We start from the raw sequence: 19,816 nt of genomic DNA on the forward strand, positions 1-19,816 counted from the left end.
TTTCTCATTAATGCAATTATGGTGGTGGTGTAATGGTTTGGGGGATGTTTTCTTGGCACACTTTAGGCCCCTTAGTGGCAATTGGGCATCGTTTAAATGCCACGGCCTACCTGAGCATTGTTTCTGACCATGTCCATCCCTTTATGACCACTTCCAGCAGGATAATGCACCATGTCACAAAGCTCGAAAGGGGGTCAAACACAGTATTAGTATGGTGTTCCTAATAATCCTTTAGGTGAGTGTATATTCTCAAGGTATGTATGATAAAACCTATACACTAAATTTGTATACATGCAGTTAACGATAAAAAGGCGATGATAAAGTTTTAAGCTTTGTTTACTGTTACCTCTGTATAATGTCAGTGTTTCATAATTGTGAGACTGTATGATTAACGAGATTAACACACATGAGGTGGAGTAACAACAGAGAAGTGTTGCCCGTGGCATGTAGAAAAGGCCACATGACTGACAGATATAGCGTGTTCACATAGACGGAAGGTCAGTGCAGTGCGCTCTGTCCAGCGTTTATGGGTGTTTTTATCAGCCGACTGGCTCTCTTGCTGGCTTTCCCCACCTGGGTCAAAGACAAGTTCTTTGAAAATATCTGAGTGATGTAAAATGCGTGCGATGAGATGATTTTTCACACAGACTTTATTGTAAAAAACATGAATGAAAACATTCTTAAATATTTTTGCGTTTTGTAAACAAATGTCTCACTCTGATATTGATATTATAATAATATATGTGACCCTGCCTGTGAAAACCCAGCCAAAGTCATGTTTTTGTGATTTACATTGTTCAATGTAAAATCATCCTACATATTGTTAAGAACATTCTGTATTGTTGATAATTTAGAAAATTTGAGTTTTAAGCCTGGATTTCACAGACTGGGTCACATGTATAGATAACGTACATAACCTACATACATAGATAATTTCATGATATAGATGTACATAAGAATGTTTGGATAATATATTTGCTTCAAAATTGTAATATTCTTTGATAAAATAATGACGGAGAAACTGTTCTGTAATCTCTTTTATTTAATTTCATTATAATGTTTCCCTTCTGAGATATTCTAATGGATTAAATGTTTATATCGGGAATTGTTTTGGTTTTAATGGAATCAATAATAGTCTCTGAGGGTCTCTGCTGTGAGCTGTTCTCTGACAGATGAGAACCAGTAGAACACCATTAAATCCTCCTGGAAGATCCAAAGCACACTACATCAAAGTTTTGTAATGGTTTAAGGGTAAACAGCTAATGGGTTCCTAGTATTTGTAATGAAAATCATTGGAATTTGTATTGTTTTTTCAGCAGGGTTTGCTTCAAAGGTCATTTATCTGTTATAAACCACCAAAAAGTATGCGTTCTAGACATATCAGAATCCAGGGCTTTCCCATCAGCCAAGAACACCTAACACGCTGCCAGGAAACTCTTGTCAAGGGCACCTTGACCAGTGTGCAATTCATTTTAATCTAAAATGATACCAGTCTGCAATTCAGCCTAAAAGAGTTGCCAAAGAAGGTTGCCATGGTGATAACTTCCTGGCATTGCTCTGTTATCTACTCCATGAGCTGGATATAGAGGGACTTCCAGTCACCAAACTAGTCAGTGTGGACACTTATAGTCTGTCTGTCTGTGTTTGTTTGTGCGAGACGGGCCGAACAGTCATTCTTACTGTATGTCCATTAACTATCCATTTCCTTTTTCCCAAAGGGAATTTCTTTCTTTTGCATCTTTGTGTTCTTGCCTGTGACTTTCAGTAAAGATCGCCTAGATCTATATTTACTGTAGGTTGAATTCTCAGTCAAACTGTAATGAAAAACGAGAAGTTGTTCTTGCCCTGAAGTTGTTTTTGTTGTTTTTATAGGAAAAACTTAAACATAGAAAAAGAGAGAGGGATCGAAAAACTATCCCCATTAATACTGGATTTTATCACTGGAAGTACCCAGGTCATTGTACTATTGGTCGGTCGTAGGCGTTCTTGACGTCGAACTTTATGTGTGGGCTGAGCAACTGGCCGTAGCTGTTAAAAATCTCATGACAGTTTTTTTAGGTTTAAAGGAAGAGTTCACCCAAAAATGAATTTAAATTAAATGTATATTGTATGATAATGCTTGTGAGAAAACAATATTTCAAGCATATTTAACTAGATTAAAAAAACAAAACCTCCATGAAATTCAATTATGCTGATGACTTTAAATCTCCTTTGAGATTACATTATTGATGTGTAGACATATTGAAAGTTATATTTCACCCAAAAATGTAAATGCTGGCATCACTTGCTCGCCCTCAAGTTGCCTGAACTTTAAATGAACTTTAACCACAAAACATTACATTTTGAATAATGTAGGAAACAAACGATTCTGTGGCACCATTTACAACCATAGTATTCTTTTCCTAGTCAATGGTCCCACAGAACTGTTTGGCTACAAACATTCTTGCGTATATTGTTCTTTGTGTTAAGCAGAAAAAAGAATTGTATACAGGTTTGCAACAACTTAAGAGTCCGCAAATGATGACAGAATTGACATTTTTGGGTGACGTACTATACCTTAAAAGAACGTTATGGTATGAGGGTGAGAAAATTCTGAGAGAATTTTAATTTTAGGTTGAATAACTTGACACGGAATTAAATTAGTTCAATCATGGTCATGGAATTTGATTCTGTGTTGCTTAAAATGAACATTCTTGGCAGGAAAGTGTTTATTATGCAACACATCAATCATGTGAATCCATAAATCATTAAAAACAAATTAATCAAATGACGTGTGCTTCAACATTGCTGCATTACGTCGATGATCATATGCAAAGGGAACATTCTTCTCACCTTTCTCAAATACCCACATAACACAGTCTACCCTCGCAAAAAGACAAACATCTTAAAAATGAAAGATTTTTATATTTTAACTGCAAACCTGTCAGCACAAACAGGACTTAAGATTTAGTGAGAGACATGGCCTTTTGCCTCACGCCCTCTGGCAAAAACCTTTAACTTCATATTTTTGCTTCCCTGTGTCTCACGAGCTCCACTAACAAAACATTTCAAATGTGTGTGCGGATTATTCACTTGCCGCAAGTCCAAATTTGACCCCCAGCAAGAGCTTTGATCCGCCGTACTTGCGTCAATAGAAACCTGTTAAAGCTGAATCAGAATCAGTTTAATCTCCAGAGTTTTTAATAAAGGAGAAAAGATCAGAGTGAGTTTCATCTAAATCAGATTTTTGCGTCAGTGCTTGAGGAATGGCTTGCTTGTTTGGGTTTAATGGTTTAGATTAGGATTGACAGGCGGTGCAATATGATTTTACACAAAAATGTTGTGGGCAATTTTCCCTGTGATGTTTTTTCTTTGGCAAAGGTTTTGTTGGCAGAGCGTTAATGATGTTAGAGTTAATGGCTTTAACTCCAACAAAGCACTCAAACTCCCCATCTGGTATTATCTGGCACAAGTGTTTTTTTGGGGGGGGGGTTGTTTTCGCTGGAAGTTACAATGTTGGTCTATATAGTAGATCACCCAAGGGAACGCCAGTTTGCGTCAGTGTCATCGTCATGGCTTTGAGGGGTCATGCCTCAGCATGGCACGAGAGGTGCCACCCCACGTGTAATACAGCAGGTTTAGAGGAAATAGTTTGGAAAGCGAGGAGGAAGTGTGTTCCTAACTAACACTACGTAGTGGTGTTCCTCACTAACACTACTTCCAGCAGGAAGTGTGGAAACTGAATGACCAAAAATGTTTCGGCTTATTCCTTCATGGAGACCTGAGTTCACAGACCTGTGATTTTGCTTCCATATAAATTCAATGATGGTTTATGACAGGACTCTCCAAGCGGGGGTCTGCAACAATACTGCAGTGGTTCCACCATTCATTGCTTGCTCTCAAACTATACAAAAATATAATATTAAAGCTGCAATCCAAGACTTTTTTGTATCACCAGATCATCATTTACTCTCATATTAAACCTGTATGGCTTTCTTTCTTCTGCAGAACACAAACATTTTGTTTTTTAAGAATGTTGTTAACCAAACAACAGCGGTACCCATTGACTTGTATTGGTTTTGAGTCCATACATTAGAAGTGAATGGGTACAGCCATTGTTCGGTCTCCACTATTCTTCAAAATATCTTAAAAATAATAATTCGCTACATTTATATAGCGCTTTTCTGCGCTCTCAAAGTGCTTTACATGGAAGGAGGGATCTCCTCAAACACCAACAATGTGCAGCATCCACCTGGATGATGCGACGCCAGACATATTGCTCCAGAGCGCCCACCACACACCAGCTTATTGGTGGAGGAGAGACAACTTGTACATATTGGGATGATTAGGAGGACATGATGTATAGAGGCGAATGGGTGAATGTGGGATTTTTAATGTGCACAGAGAGTCAGGTCCTCGGTTTAACGTCTCATCCGAAGGATGGTGCTTTTGACAGTATAGTGTCCCCATCACTATACTGGGGCATTAGGACCCACACAGACCATAGGGTGGGCACCCCTTGCAGGGGGATATGGCTGCTGAAAAACCTTTTTTTTATGTTCTGCAGAAGAAAGTCATTCAGGTTTGAAATGACAAGAGGCATGCAAATAATAAGAAATGTTGTTTATTTTGAACCAAAAGAGTTAAGGATAGCAGCTTTAAGCCACTAATGTAGTAAAGAAGCTTGTCTTAATGTTTAATTGCTAGCTTTACTGTCTTTTTATTTATGTTGTGTTATGTTGTTTGCAGTTGTATATTATCGTAGGCTATGCTTTTTAACGTTACGCTCAGTTTTATACAATATTCAATACAGTTCTATACAGTCCCTGCTCTCTTTATGTAACAAGTGTCCTTCGGCCTAGAAAAAGATGAAGTTACGAAAATCCAAAATTCTTGGTATTCTGTTTTCAATACGTCATCGATTCGCTAATGCTATGACTTAAGTTTAACTCATACGCAGATTAATGGAAAACAAAAGCACTGGGGTTTTAGGAAAGTCTTCTTGAGGAAGGGGAAGAATGTGAGCGGCTCCAAACAATGAGCTTTCTATTGGAGCGTGTCCACTTGCTACAGGAAAGACCATAGTAAGTCATTTTATGATTATGACAGGAAGACAGACAGACTCTTCCTGTTTGTTTTGCACAGATATTCAAAAACAACCATGATAGGTTTCTCGGCCTAACACATATCTAGAAGAAAAAATACATAGCAATGCATTAGAGCAGAGTCTGTGTATGTTATTCTTCAACTGCCACGTTGGTTTGTATACAGTATATACTGTACATGTTTGCATCTACTGAACCAATACCCTTCGGCTATATTTGTGTCAGGAGACAAGGTAACTTTGTGACTGTAAGCGAAACCACTGTTTCTCTGTACCTCCGGCCAAGTCCTTTCCATTCATCATCTAGCGCCGACTCTGTTACTATAGCAACAGCCCACCCAAACCGTCCGGGTCTGGCAACGAAGTGGGAAAACGTCAACAGAAAGGAAGCTTTTGAGAGACCACGACGGTTCAGTGATATTTAAGAAAGCACATCCGTACCCACTGAGGGCCTTTCAGTACGTTGTAGCAGCTGCCTCTAAGTCTGGTGCGGTTTATCTTAGGCCTTTGTGTGCACGGCTTACGTGACCGTTTCTGCGTTTGTCTTCGGTGTTTGACCGTTGTGTGCGAGTGTGCGCGTGTTAAATGTGTACATGTCATCATGGCCCGACTGCCTGACTTATGTCTAGAGCGTGTGTTGATTCTGTGTGTGAAAGTGCGGAATGCCACACTCTCTTCCCAAAGCCCCTGGTGCACTCCTGTTTGCCAAACTGGCTTTAGATCTTAGCCCCGAACCATGTCAATACACACAAGACCCCTAGAAACGGCGTGACATCATCAATAATATTTTCAAACATTTCTGGTTTCCAGCAAGGGTTGTGGCTTCGCGTGGAGTAGGAGATCCACAACGTACTTCTATATTATGTACTAGAATTAGGTAACGAGATTAAAATGTCATGAGCATTTTGTGGTTTTACTTCCTTCTTAGAATACAAAACAGGCGTGAGTCAACTTGTTTATGAGACTGGTTTGTTGGTTTCAACATCCTCAGAGGAGTTTTATGACACCAATTATGATACCGGCACATTGTTCAGTGTTTTGTTTCTTTATTTGGGCTATTTATATTGTAGTTTTGGTGTTTTTTACTGTTTTCGGCGCTTGGTGCATACTGTACAATGATGTTATGCTTTAAATCTTCAAAGGACATTGTTGGAGCTGCATGATGGAGCTTGCGTGTTAAGATTAATGCAAAAATTGCCCATCTGATATTCACCAGATGGCATTTATAATTTTACTGTGGTTGTTAACAACAGCTGGATTCTCTCTAAAGACTCATAGTTGGATTGTTCCACTATGTAATGATTATGGCATGAGCTTTAAGACTAAGATTTCTGTCTTTCAAAAGACAGGTGTTTAAAAAGGCCTTTATACAGTAAATGTTATACAGTACGGGATACAGTGATGACATCATCTCATTTTGTTTAAGTGCTTTTGCTGAAACACAACTAATGGTCTTTTAAGACACAAGGCTCCTATATTGTTTCGCTGAAATGTTCAAATGGTTTCAAAACCCCTCTGCCTCCCCAGGGAACATTACATAACTCTACACATTGTAGTCATTTATGTTCCCATGAAAAGGCTTCTACTTTTATTCCATTTGGAAGCAAGATCTGCAAGATTAGAAACTTTGGGGATTTTTCTTTCCCCAGTGCAAATATTTTGTCTTGTTTTCATGTATTTTGTCTCGCTACATTTAATTAGTTTAGTTTCCACGAAAACTAGACCTAATATCTTTTGTGATTTTGCTTCTCAAGTTAATGTATCTTGTTATAAAGATGTTTAATTTTTCTACTGTAAATTCTGATTTATTCAATGTATTATTTGACTTATTTTTTGTTTAGTTATTGCCTCGTAGGGGTTCGGTGTTGAACTTTTTGGGGGATCTATTGACAGAAATGCAATACAATAAACACAAATAGGTCTTCAGAGCTGTATAAAGACCTTAGATATTGAAGCCGTATGTTTTTGTTACCTTAGAATGAGCTATTTCTATCTACATACACCGCGCGTTTATATCTACATTTTTCTTTTATGTACATATTAATTTTGTATTTATAAAAACTTACATGCATATATTTAAGAAAAATATAATAAATGAATATAAATATTTCCTAAATATGTATACATGTTTGTGTATGTGTTTATAAATACAAAAATATATTATGTAAACAAAAACTTTTATTCTAGATGCGATTAATCGTGATTTGACATCATTTGACAGCCTAGTCCTGTGATAGCCACCGTAGTGCTTCAAAAGGAGGGGGAGGAGTGAGTCATTGGTTGCACTTTGCAACCTAACCGCTAGATGCCGCTGAATTTCCTACACTGGACCTTTAAAAACACAGAGCAGATCTTTACTATTGTATGGCATAGCACAAAATCCAGGAATCTGTCAAATTATGGAAACTGATAGAAACATTGAACATTTCTGTATTGATTTGGATTTAATACAGATTATACTACAAATGTGATCATGTTAATCTAAACAACCCAATCACAGTTTGATTGATTTTACTTGGAATGGATTTTTGAACAGTTAGATGTTTATGTGTTTAGCATCCAACGTATTATAATTTAAAGTAATTAGCAAACATGAATATGTTATAGCTGTTCTCCTATATAACTCCTGTCCTGATTAGTATATTATAAAGGTATAGATACAGTATGTTTGAGATGGGTGCTTTAAAATGAGAAGAACAGATGTTAGCCAAGGCTGTTTTCTGACTGAAGTCTGTCTAGGGTTTTAGTGTTGGCTCTGCTGTGGTGCAGCGTTTGAAAGCTGGAGCATGCACCCTGCTAACTATTTGAGTTATGCCATTGACGTCAGCACAGCCATAAAGCAGACAAACTGCCCTTCCCCACTGAACAACCCTGCCAAATGGCCTGCATGTTTTCAAATAAACCAGAGAAGGAGAGAGTCGTTGATGCTTTTGTTTAGGAGTTTTACCCAGGTTGAAATTTCTCCTGACAGCTAGGAAAAACAGTCTTCATACTGTATATTTAACAAACTCGAGGTTACATTGGGTACATTAGCATCCGAATGTTTCATTTTCTTCTCTGGAGCTCAGAATGAGGAAGTCATTTGCCATAAAAAACACTTGTGAGTCAACTTTTTGGAAGTTGTTTATAGAATTACATGTGAACTAACAGGTTAGTTACAGCTTTATTAGCGTAGATTCTTTGCATTCATACTGACAAAAGATCACTTTCCTGTAACACTACGCTTAGTTGCACACTGTTATACCATAAAAGGATATCTTAGAAGTCGGTGCTGCTTGTTTTTATGAAGGTGCATAGTTTTTTATGATATAACGGACCAAAAAGCACTATACAAGTTTTGCAAAACATAGCAAATGAGTCGTATGGACATCTTCTAAAGTCATTGTTCAATGTTAAAACCTTTTTAAACCTGCCACATCACGCTTAATCACGACAGAGATTACGTAGGGAATTTTTGCAGAAAAAAGTGTGAGTAAATGATGACGACATTTTTAAGTTTTTCGATTGAACTTATTTGTGGTGTAATATTGGCATGTATGTCCAAGACAAAGCGGTCTAAACTAGCATATTAATCTGTAAAGAACCGGTCTTGTTTCATCAATGTTGTATAGAAACTAAAAGAGCCTTTTGTTCTATTTGCTGTATTTATCAGTAGCATGATTGATTGACAATGTTGCATCATGGGAAATAACAGGCAAGTGAGCTGGAATGATGTAGACACATTAAGAATTCCAAAATTCGTAGTGACATAATCATTAATCTTTCTTTCTTCCTCTCAGTGCTTAAAAGACTTCCTGTTCATCATATTTCCCTTTCAAGTTGAAGAAAATAAATAGCTGTGACGTGCCTGCATAGTGAGGTGAGAACGATGGCTGAAGGTTATTTAAATGACACTTCAAAAATGAATATTATCGTTTGTTTTAGATGTCATGCATTGTGTATGCAGGATTTAATATTGCATTTTTTTTGTGCATGTTGTATTCGCCTATCTGAAACGCACAGGTTTTTTACAAAGCTCAATGCTCTGAAACGGCTAAACCCCAAAGACACAGAAAAACATGTATTCGCACCATATGCCTTCTTTAATTAACTCTTATGTATCGTGTTGGTGCGAGCATAAAGTGTTTTTTGTTTCAGTCGGTAAATAACTTGTTAAAGTTCATTCCAGTTAAACATTCTGTTAACATCCATTCCACTTCTGTTCATTCATTCATATGAATCTCCTCATTACACAGAGCTGAAGTTACACTAGAAATGCTGCCAAATGGCATCTTTTGGGCTTCTGAAGAGTTCTGGGTCCTAAGGGGTCCTTTCTTGAAAAAAGCGAGCAACTACATTTTTTAACTAAGAGCCTGTTGGTAGGCAAAGTGAATTACTTGCAGACAAAATTTCCTGAAGTAAACTCGCATTGCACAGCATCATATGCTGCTGACCTCAGATTCTCTCTGGAATCTCCATTGGCTCTGCCAGTAATGGCAGAAGCAAAGAATAAAAGAATCACCAAACCTGACAAAAGTTAGAACTAATTGGGTTATGCTGGCTGCGTAGCCTAGAGGAATGGGGTTGGAATGGGTCAGAGTGACAACAGCCCTATTGAGGTCTGTCAATACTCTTGACTTTGACAGCAGGGTTCAGGCCAGGTAACGGGACAAAGCATTCCCTGTGTGTCTGTATACTGTATGTTCACTTTAACCACCCACAACCCTATGAATACACGTTTGGATGTTGTGTGGTCGCTTACCCCGGATCACATCGCTGAACTGACTATTGATTCGTGTAATGCGGCTCATCAATTCTCGATTTTACTGCACGGATTTCGGAAATTTCCAAAAGCCACTGGTTGGATTGAGCCAATGTGACCTCATTTATATTCATATGTGAAGTGTGTACATTTTGGTACATTTGGAACTGAAGCATGTAATATCCATGAGTCGATACCATCTAAAATATAAAGACGTCTGTATACAGATGTCTGAAACAAGTCATTATCTATAGAGGTCAGAACTGAAATTGACTCTGCAGTAACACCGCCGAGGTGAATGAGTTTAATACTCATAAGACACATATTCATAGATCCTCATGAGAAAAACCTTTTATAAATGGTGTTTATTTGAAAATATTAAAATGCAGAAAGGTTTCTGTGAGGGTTAGGTTTGAGGGTGAGGGGTCTGTCTGACTTTACATGTCATTTTAATTGCAAAGGTTACATACAGTAAGCCATTGCTAAAACTGGAGTGTATTGGTATTTGACTGATGTTTATGACAGAAAATGTGAGTTTTTCAGCCTGAATACACATCAATGGTGAAGGAGCGATTCAGACCATGACTGAACAAATCGTTTCGGAATGAGGAAAGGGTTTTGGAGCAGGACCGGGAGTTTCAGACCGCTGTTTCTTGGTCCTTGGCTTGCGTGCCACGCCGTATCCATCCATCCATTTTCTACCGCTTATCTGAACTACCTCGGGTCACGGGGAGCCTGCGCCTATCTCAGGAGTCTTTGGGCATCAAGGCAGGATACACCCTGGATGGAGTGCCAACCCATCGCAGGGCACACACACTCACTCATTCACTCACGCACTCACACCCTACGGACAATTTTTTCCAGAGATGCCAATCAACCTACCATGCATGTCTTTGGACCAGGGGAGGAAACCGGAGTACCCGGAGGAAACCCCCGAGGCACGGGGAGAACATGCAAACTCCACACACACAAGTCGGAAGCGGGAATCGAACCTCCAACCCTGGAGGTGTGAGGCGAACGTGCTAACCACTAAGCCACCGTGCCCCCCCCACGCCGTATCCTATAATTTAATTCTTGGCAGTTATTTAAACCATTTTTTATCTTGTCGAGGGACCTCGTAAATAAACATGGCATATTTTCCTGGAATATTTCAGATGGGCTGTGAGAGGATGGAGGGGAGAAAGAAAGGCAGAGGAGGCCTTTGCTTTGGGGGTTGCGTCTCAATCTCTCTCTCTTACACCCACACTTTAACATACTGGACTGTTTTGTACCACAGAGTGTTTGGAAGGCTCCATTTACCATGTTTATTTGTTATGTATAGTTATTATGTACCATTACACTGGAAAACAATTATAAGTAGTCACCTCCAGAGATGTTTATACATATGGATTTGTTGCATGTTATTTGATCAAATTAAATGAATTAAAATGATTATAAGTTCAGAATATTTTAAAGAAATAATAAAATGATTTATAAATGTTACACATTTAAAGGCTAATTGCTGACATTTAATTACTCTTATATTCTTAATTGACGGATAAATTATTATTCCATTCCATTTTCTACCGCTTATCCGAACTACCTCGGGTCACGGGGAGCCTGCGCCTATCTCAGGAGTCATCGGGCATCAAGGCAGGATACACCCTGGATGGAGTGCCAACCCATCGCAGGGCACACACACTCACTCATTCACTCACGCACGCACTCACACCCTACGGACAATTTTTTCCAGAGATGCCAATCAACCTACCATGCATGTCTTTGGACCAGGGGAGGAAACCGGAGTACCCGGAGGAAACCCCCGAGGCACGGGAGAACATGCAAACTCCACACACACAAGTCGGAAGCGGGAATCGAACCCCCAACCCTGGAGGTGTGAGGCGAACGTGCTAACCACTAAGCCACTGTGCCCCCCCATAAATTATTATATAAAAAACAATTATTTGAAACGTAATGGCTTAAAAACTGAGCTTCAAACCTTCCAACTTTTGGTATCCAGCTCATGATTTTGATGGCACGTCTATGAAGACAAACAAGGAAGACATTAGCGGTGCTCGCATACTGCTGTTGTAACAGGAAAATAGTTTTGGGGGAATCTTTTGCAGGAACTATTGACAGAAATGCATTATAAAATACATAATTATGTCTTCAGTGGTGTACAAAAACCTAACATAATGAAGTGTTATGTTTTTATTACCTTAGAATGAGCGATTTCTATCTACTGCGGGTCACCTTGCATGAAATTTGCCATGTTGTTTCTACAGTAGCCCTAGTTGGACAAACGGCTCTACAGTGCATGTAGAGCGCTTCGGCAAAGAAGCGAAAACGTCCTGCTTCAAAGGGTGGGCTTAAGTGAACCATTGGTTGCAATTCACAACCTCACCACTAGATGCCAATAAATGTTATACACTGGAGCTTTAAAAACAAATATCCGTTTGGTCACTTTTGTCTTTAAGGAATGTAATCTCAAAAGCAAAAAGAGTGATATCCATTGAAATGGAATGAGAGCTTGAAAAGACATCTCCTTGCTCATAGGTGGTCATATGCGGCTTTAAAGTCGTTTTGTGGTCTAAATGCTCCCAAGGAGCAAGCGAGTGGTGCAAATGACTCCCATTCATGTGGTCCGGCGGTCTTTACCAGCACTTGATGTTTATTTAAAGTGTCTGTTGTTGAAGTCCTCGTAACCCAAACAGTGCTTTCTGCTTCCTACTGAAAAACATTTCATTTGAAGAAGTTCAGTGTTTCTCAGAAATTGCCATGTTGAGAAAAAAACCCTGAGAGTGATATTTATGTGATACTCTTTTGTCTTTTGTTTGAAAATCTGGAAGATTGTAGCAGCAGTTCAGAGAGGAAATGACATCATTATCGTGTGCAGTGCAGTGACATCATTGTGTGGGGAAGTTTGCTGTTAATTCATATTCTTAGCACATTTAACTTCATATGTTTACAGAGGAAGCACAACAACTTTGATTATAATCAAATGGTGATTTTTCTGCCTCATCTACTGATAAAAAAAAATCCGTCCTGACTGTTTATACCCCAAACCTGAATCTCGAAGACTAACTAAAACAGGTTTTTAATCCAAATTATATTGAATTAATCTACGTTATTTCCAAGAGCTGTCACATGTCCTCCACGTAAATGGAGAAACTCTGTTATGCCGTTTCACAATGTCTTCTGGCAATTTACAAACAAGCTCTTCCAGAATTTCCCCATCTCTTTCTTTCCTTCGTTTCTTTTCACATTCCCTCTCTTCTGACAATCATAACCAGAGAAAGGTGTTGTCTTAGCAGGCCCATTGAGATTTGAGTTGACGTCAGTGCTTGTATTTCCTCTTTATTGGAAATGCAATAGTTTCTCACTCTGCAGCTTGGCCAACAGTGATACTACGCATTAATTCAAGAGGGGCATAGAAAGAAAAAGAGAAAGAGCACATGCTCACACGCAATTCCACAGTAATTCTGCTACACATCAGGATAAAACAGACACACAACTCTTACAACACACTCCACATATGATTCTTTGACACCTCACGCTTAGACATGACATTAACATCATCAAATGATCACCAGGCCTTTTGTGATCTGAGGTAACGTTGAATGACTACCCCCTATTTTCTGCAAATGGATGACCTCATGGTATGTGGGCAACTGCAGCATGACCATATGTCAGCATCTTTCCTGGACTCCTGCCTCATTTTCCAAATCCGCCAGGTTGTGTGTGTATGTGTGTCATGTGTGAAGGAGGGGAATGAAAAAAACCTTCTTACGCACATGTGGTCAAACACTTCACTGGTCATTTCACACACGCCTTTCCTTCGATCGTGATGAAGAAATCAGATCACAGTTTTTTAAATGTGGCCATTTGTGCACATAATAATGGGTATTTAAAAACTGCAGGAAGTAAAGAAAAGAAAAAGATGTGAATTAAATGAAGAAAAGTTGACAGGAAGTCGGCTACAGCGTGGCTGCAATTAGCAAAAATGATTCATTTTCACACTGTGAAAAAATCCAGCCCACTAAATTTGAACCTGAATTTAATAGTTGCATTGAAGTTTAAAGTCAAATGTGGTTTGATGATTCATTGGCCTCTTTTCCCACTTCAAATTTGTATCTGTCTAAAACTTTTCAAATGTGTTAATTTAGGTAGAAATAGTCGAAATTAAATAGACATAATCAAAGAAAATATTATGAAAACACACAGGCAAATGTATGTAATAAACAATTCACTCTTTATTATTAGTAGAAATATTATTCTTATATTCACACTGCTTACACCTCTGCAAATGCATTGTAACACTAAAAAACACATTAGCAACCACGTATCAAACACATGAGTTTTTGAGTTTTGTTGGGATGGACTGGCACCGTTTACATTTTCTTCATGAAATGCAAACTGCCATTTTTGAGTTTTACATCAGAGGGACAGTTCACCCACATCTCTGTACAACCCCAAAAAAGATATTTTGAAAGAATGTTGGTAACTGGTCAACGGCGGTACACATTGACTTGCATTGGTTGTGTGTCCATACAACAGACGTGAATGGATACCGCATTTGTTCGGTAACCGATATTCTTCAAAATATCTTCTGTGTTCTCCAAAAGAAAGTCATACAGATTTGGAATGACATGAGGGCGGTAAAATGATGACAGAATTGTTATTTTTGGGTGAACTGTCCCTCAAATTGTGTATTTTGGTCTTGTTCAAACAATTTCCACCCATTTTCAACCTAGCTGAGCTTTAGCGTTACAGTTTACAGGTACCCATCCACCCATCCAAAAAGAACCGACCACAGTAAAGCGCGTTTTCCTCTCGGTGCTCAGAAAGCAAATACGCATGTGGCTTTGAGCGTGTGGAGATTAGAGAGAAGTGCCGTCATGCAGTTGGGTCCCGCTAAATTTCTGCCGCTGTGTTGCCCTGCAGCTAGGAGACCCACCACAGCAAAGGCAGAGCCGCACAAGAGAGCGTCTGTGTCCCGTAGCCACAGGGCACCAATTCACCAAAACTCCCGTCCACTGTAAACACTTCCCTGCTTCAGTCAGACCCACACACAGGGCCTCACGCCTGTGCTTCTTACATTTCTTTGGCACGTGAGGAGTGATGCTGCCCCATTTACGTACTTCATGACATTAATTCAAGCGAAGAGGGCATGAGTGGCGAAACTTATGATGGGTCATCGTTTGTGTACGTATGTATTAATGCAACGGGCGGATTTTGTTTAACAGCTCGGACAGTAGGGTCCTGTGTTGTAAATAGTTTGAGACTGTAGCCGGTTTATTGAAGGGGTAGTTCAAATTATGTCATACTTTATGTCACCCTCATGTCATTCAAAACCTGTATATGACTTTTGTGAAACGCTAACTAAGTTATTTTGAGGAATGGGTCAGTGGTGTGTGTCCATACAATGGAACTCAATGGGGTCCAATGTTGTAGTCTTCAAAATATCTTCTTTTGTGTTCTGCAGAAATAACAAAGTCATGCAGGTTTGGAATGACATGAGGGTGAGTAAGCAATGAATGAATTTTCGTTTTCGGGCCTAACACTGAGATAACTCTGCCGCTTAGTATTATTGTACAATGGTTTATACACACCAGTTCATACACAAAATCTCTATTCTGTGTAAAGAATGTCAATATAAAAAAAGAATTCATCACAGTACAATATCTGAATTTTAATTGGATGAGCCATTTTTGTAACTTTTGCCTCTCTGTCGCCATCTCTGTTTGAAACATAAAATTGCTGGTTAAATTTTTATGACGGGAAAATTAGGGAAATTATACCCGACAGCTTCTTATTAATATTTTTTAAGCTATCATTGGGAATCAGGTGACGTTAAGGAGATATAAAAAAAATTGCTCAATGATTGATTTTTGTATAGTTTTGCCTTTAACTTGGCGAATTGCAACTTTTTAGAACACATGTGTGCACACAATAATATATGAAATAAAAAAAGTGATTTTTTTCATCTTAAATATCGTATGTTATTCCAACACAAAAATGTGTTTTCGTGCTAGCAAAATCTGAGGAAGTGAGTGCGCGTGTATTCATCACAGTTCAGACAGCCCCAACTGATAAAAAGGGGAGGGGGTGAAAGAGGGTGATGTCAAACGGGGTCTCAGACAGACAAACTGAGAAAACAGGAAAACGAGGAAGCACTGAGCCAAATGACTGTATCACCCCACGACAGCCAGCTAACAGTCATGAGTGAGAGAGGCACACACAGGGAGAGCAACGCTCTGAGAGAGAGTGTGGGGGTGAGAGGAAGGGGCACGCAGCCAAAGAGGCAGTATCACCTAGCCACAAGCACCAGGCGAATGAGAGGAAACACAGAGCCTAAGAGACTCACAGCTAGCGTTCATCAGAACCCGCTCTCACTCTCTCGTTTGGTCTGGGAGCGAGTGTGTGTGCGCTTGTGCGAGCCCAGGATGAAGGAACGTCTGGCGGGCTGTGCTCGAGTGGCCATGCAGCAGGATTCTCATGGTCCCCCTGTTTCTGTGTGTCTTTATCCAGACGAGTCCTACCAGAAGCTGGCAGTGGAAACCATGGAGGAGCTGGACTGGTGTCTGGATCAGCTGGAAACCATCCAGACGTACCGCTCGGTCAGCGACATGGCCTCCAACAAGGTGAGAAGGTCCTCCTCCAGCTAATGCACACTTTATGAGGTCTTGGAAGTTGGTGATACTCTGATACCCCAATGTGCACGTACCCCAGGGGTATTTGGGAAAAATTATATAATATAGTATATATGAATCAAAAAGCGATGTTAAAAAATGTATACTTTTACTTATCTGCTTAAGAAAGCTGGGAAGCTACATGGTCATTTTTTTACCCATAATACAAATCCTTTTGGGACATTTTAGTACTTTTATAACTCTAGATGATTTATAACAAGAACACAAAATAAACATATTTTCAGTCAGCTGGAAATATAAGGTTGCGTAAAAACTACACTGAAGTGCAGTCAAGAACTTTTCACTTGGGTTTAACCCCATCGTTTTTCTTCATTAGTCGACTGCAGACGCTCTTTCTGGCTGTTTTGTGAATGGGTCTATTGAGAGCAGGCCCTGAGTTCTGCATTAACAATTCAGGCTAGTATTTTCTAGTCCATACAAGCTGCCAACTTTGCCTCTGCTTCATTTACAATCTGACGTATAACACTAGGCTATGCAAAATGTATCCCAGAATTCAAATTCCGAGCCCCAATACTTGAACACATTGGGTTTGCATTACCAGTTTAGGTGCACTCTGAGAGTGCATGACTTTGTGCCCTAGCAGTCTTGTATACAGTAGTCTGGATTAATGTGTTAGCAAGTATCTTTACCTTTTGAATAGGTTTCAACACGCCTTTCTTTCCAGCACATCGTTTTACACGCCCCCGTATGCTTGGAAATGCCGTAAACTGCAGGGTGTTCAGGAATGTATTTGATTGACAGCTTGTGGGTCAGTTGTTATTTGGTATGAACAATGAGTTAATGAGGTCACGATGGTTTGTTATTGGTAAGCCACTTATCGCAAGTTTACCGTAGGGAAATGATAATCATACTTCCTTTTAGATGAATCAGAAAACACTATATTGAACTATGAATGCAATATATCTGTGTAACAGAGATGCACATGTATACAGTACGGTTGTATTGTTTGCCAGATCGTCTGTGTAGTACTTTTAAGCATATTGTGTGTTGTGCCGTACATCACTTGAATTTGATTTGATACTTCGCACAGCTTCAGTGTGTATGTTTGAGTCCTGCAGCTGTGACTCAGGCTTCCTGTCTCCTTCCTAAACTCTAGTCGGGTCCAGACTACAATGGGTGCGAGTGCTGTATTACAGGGCAAGGCCGCACCGCCTGTTTGTTTCTTTTTCTGTTGACGTCAAACAGCCATACACTGCAACACGGGGAGTTTTGCTGCAGACAATAGGAATGAACACACTGATTCTGACACACACACTGAGATAAACGAGAAATGCAAAAAACACACACCTGGCTTACTGATCCAGGTGTAGGAGAGGAACGTGTAAGTGGTAAAATACAAGTCACACTTCAACGGTTGATGTCCAATGAAAATGCACACCTTTTTTAAAACATGATTGGTTTACTTGAGTAGTAAAATTTAAATGTTAATAAAATAATAGATATTTTATTCTTAAAGGTTAGGAACAAAATTGAGTGATTTTTACGCATTAATTAAATGCAAAAATTGCAAAAGGGAGAAATAAAATGATTGACACTTTACAATAAGGTCTCATGTGTTAACTTTAAAGTTAATGCATTAGTTTACATGAACAGACGTTGAACAACATACTAAGTTAGTTATGCCAGTATCAATAAAAAAATATCAAGAAATGTAATATTAATACTGAAAATGTTGATTATTATATAGATTGTGTCATTATTTATGTAGTTATAATTATTTAATCTGTATATAACTATTCATAAATGATTTACGATCATAATCACTTTATTAATATTTATATTAGGACTTGTTTATAATATTATATATAATTAAAAATGATAATAATATCATTATTATTATTATTATTATTTTGCAGTGCATGCAGGCAGAGACAGATTTTATATTCTCTCTGCAGAAAAAGGTTATACAGAGGTGACATACATACAGTAAAGCGTGTTAACTCAATAAATGTTTAGTAATTGGTTTAAGAGATACTCATATTATGGCTTTTGTATAAAAGTTTGTGGGAACAACAGGTAAAGATAGCCATCAAAGATGTACAAAGAAAACCTGACCTTTTACTGGCCTTTTTGAACGTCTGTGTCATCTCATTTGTTTGACAAACATTTTTGCTCTGTGTGCATGTGTGTTAAGTCTATATGAGCTTTAGGGTTGCCCTTTCAGCATGTTTTATACAGTATATCAAATACAGTACTGGATGGCACTGTGTTTCAGCCAAAGATACAATTTTGTAGATACAGTAACTAAATCTCAGACACATTTTTGCTGTGATAGTATGGCCACAAAAATGATACTGAAATCATCTGAAACTGTTGAAAAACCTGAAATGTACATTTGGATTGTACGCGAAAGCTTAGTTCAACAGGGATCATATCTGTCTTTACAATAGGTCTAAATCCTGTCTAGAAACAAAATTAATTACTTTTTATGGCTTTAATAGAAAATAAACATTGACACACATTGAGTATTGAGCTATAAAACTAATGTAAATACAATGTCCTGGATAATTCTAGATATTTCAAATATAGAGTTAAATCATCGTTAAAGTAATATTTCTTTTTTGTTGGTGTATTGCAAATAAATCTTTAAACTTTGTGCAAGTGTATTAAACTCTCACAATTGTGATTTGTAAGTTAAGATTCCCCACAGATTCGTGTGTGTGTGTCCGTTGCAGTATATTTGACATATGTTTGCTCTGATGACTTCAAAAGATCACATTAGTGTGCTTGATCGGATTCCAGATCAGATTGTTTACCCTATAAACTATGTTGCAACGTGGTTAGAGTTCCAGTGTATGTGTGTGTGTGTGTGTGTCAGAGGAGGCGGTCCCACTGTAAGATGGGGAGTGTATATTCAGTGATACACTGAAGGATAGTCAGTGCTCACAGCTCAAATCGAGTCAGTAACACTGTTGCATCTGTTAAACGGTGAACGGTAGAACTTAAGACAGTCACAGACAGCCTCAATATCAGCGGGACTTTGAAAACTTAACTTTAATTAAAATGGGAGCTTGCTGCTTTGACAAGAAAGAACACAGAAAGATTGGAAAAGTTAACTGCTTGAGAAAGGTGAGCCTTTTATTTACTTTTTTAAAGTGAGTACTTTTTTTGTTGAATGTACTGCCGGACTATCTGAGGGAATGCATGCTGGGGAAAGTAGCTTTCTTAATTTTGTGATTGATTCTTATCTATAGATGTACTATGTTGGAAATTCTTTCTTTTTTAATTTTTGCCCATTGCTTTTTTGTGTTTATTATTAGGAACGGTGTGGTGTAAATCGGTGTAAACGGTGTAAATGAG

General features: G+C 38.6%; 1 protein-coding gene across 4 annotated transcripts in view; it reads left to right on the forward strand.

The window, feature by feature from the left end:
• pde4ba (phosphodiesterase 4B, cAMP-specific a) overlaps positions 1-19,816 on the forward strand; it is a 136,479-nt gene that overhangs the window by 105,437 nt on the left and 11,226 nt on the right. For all 4 annotated transcript variants that reach the window (XM_056749795.1, XM_056749796.1, XM_056749797.1 and 1 more), the window contains one exon: positions 16,335-16,447. In XM_056749795.1, coding sequence (XP_056605773.1) covers positions 16,335-16,447 — 113 coding nt within the window. The remainder of the gene's footprint in view (positions 1-16,334; positions 16,448-19,816) is intronic.

Source organism: Triplophysa dalaica, chromosome 6 (assembly GCF_015846415.1).
Source record: "Triplophysa dalaica isolate WHDGS20190420 chromosome 6, ASM1584641v1, whole genome shotgun sequence".
Taxonomy (NCBI): domain Eukaryota; kingdom Metazoa; phylum Chordata; class Actinopteri; order Cypriniformes; family Nemacheilidae; genus Triplophysa; species Triplophysa dalaica.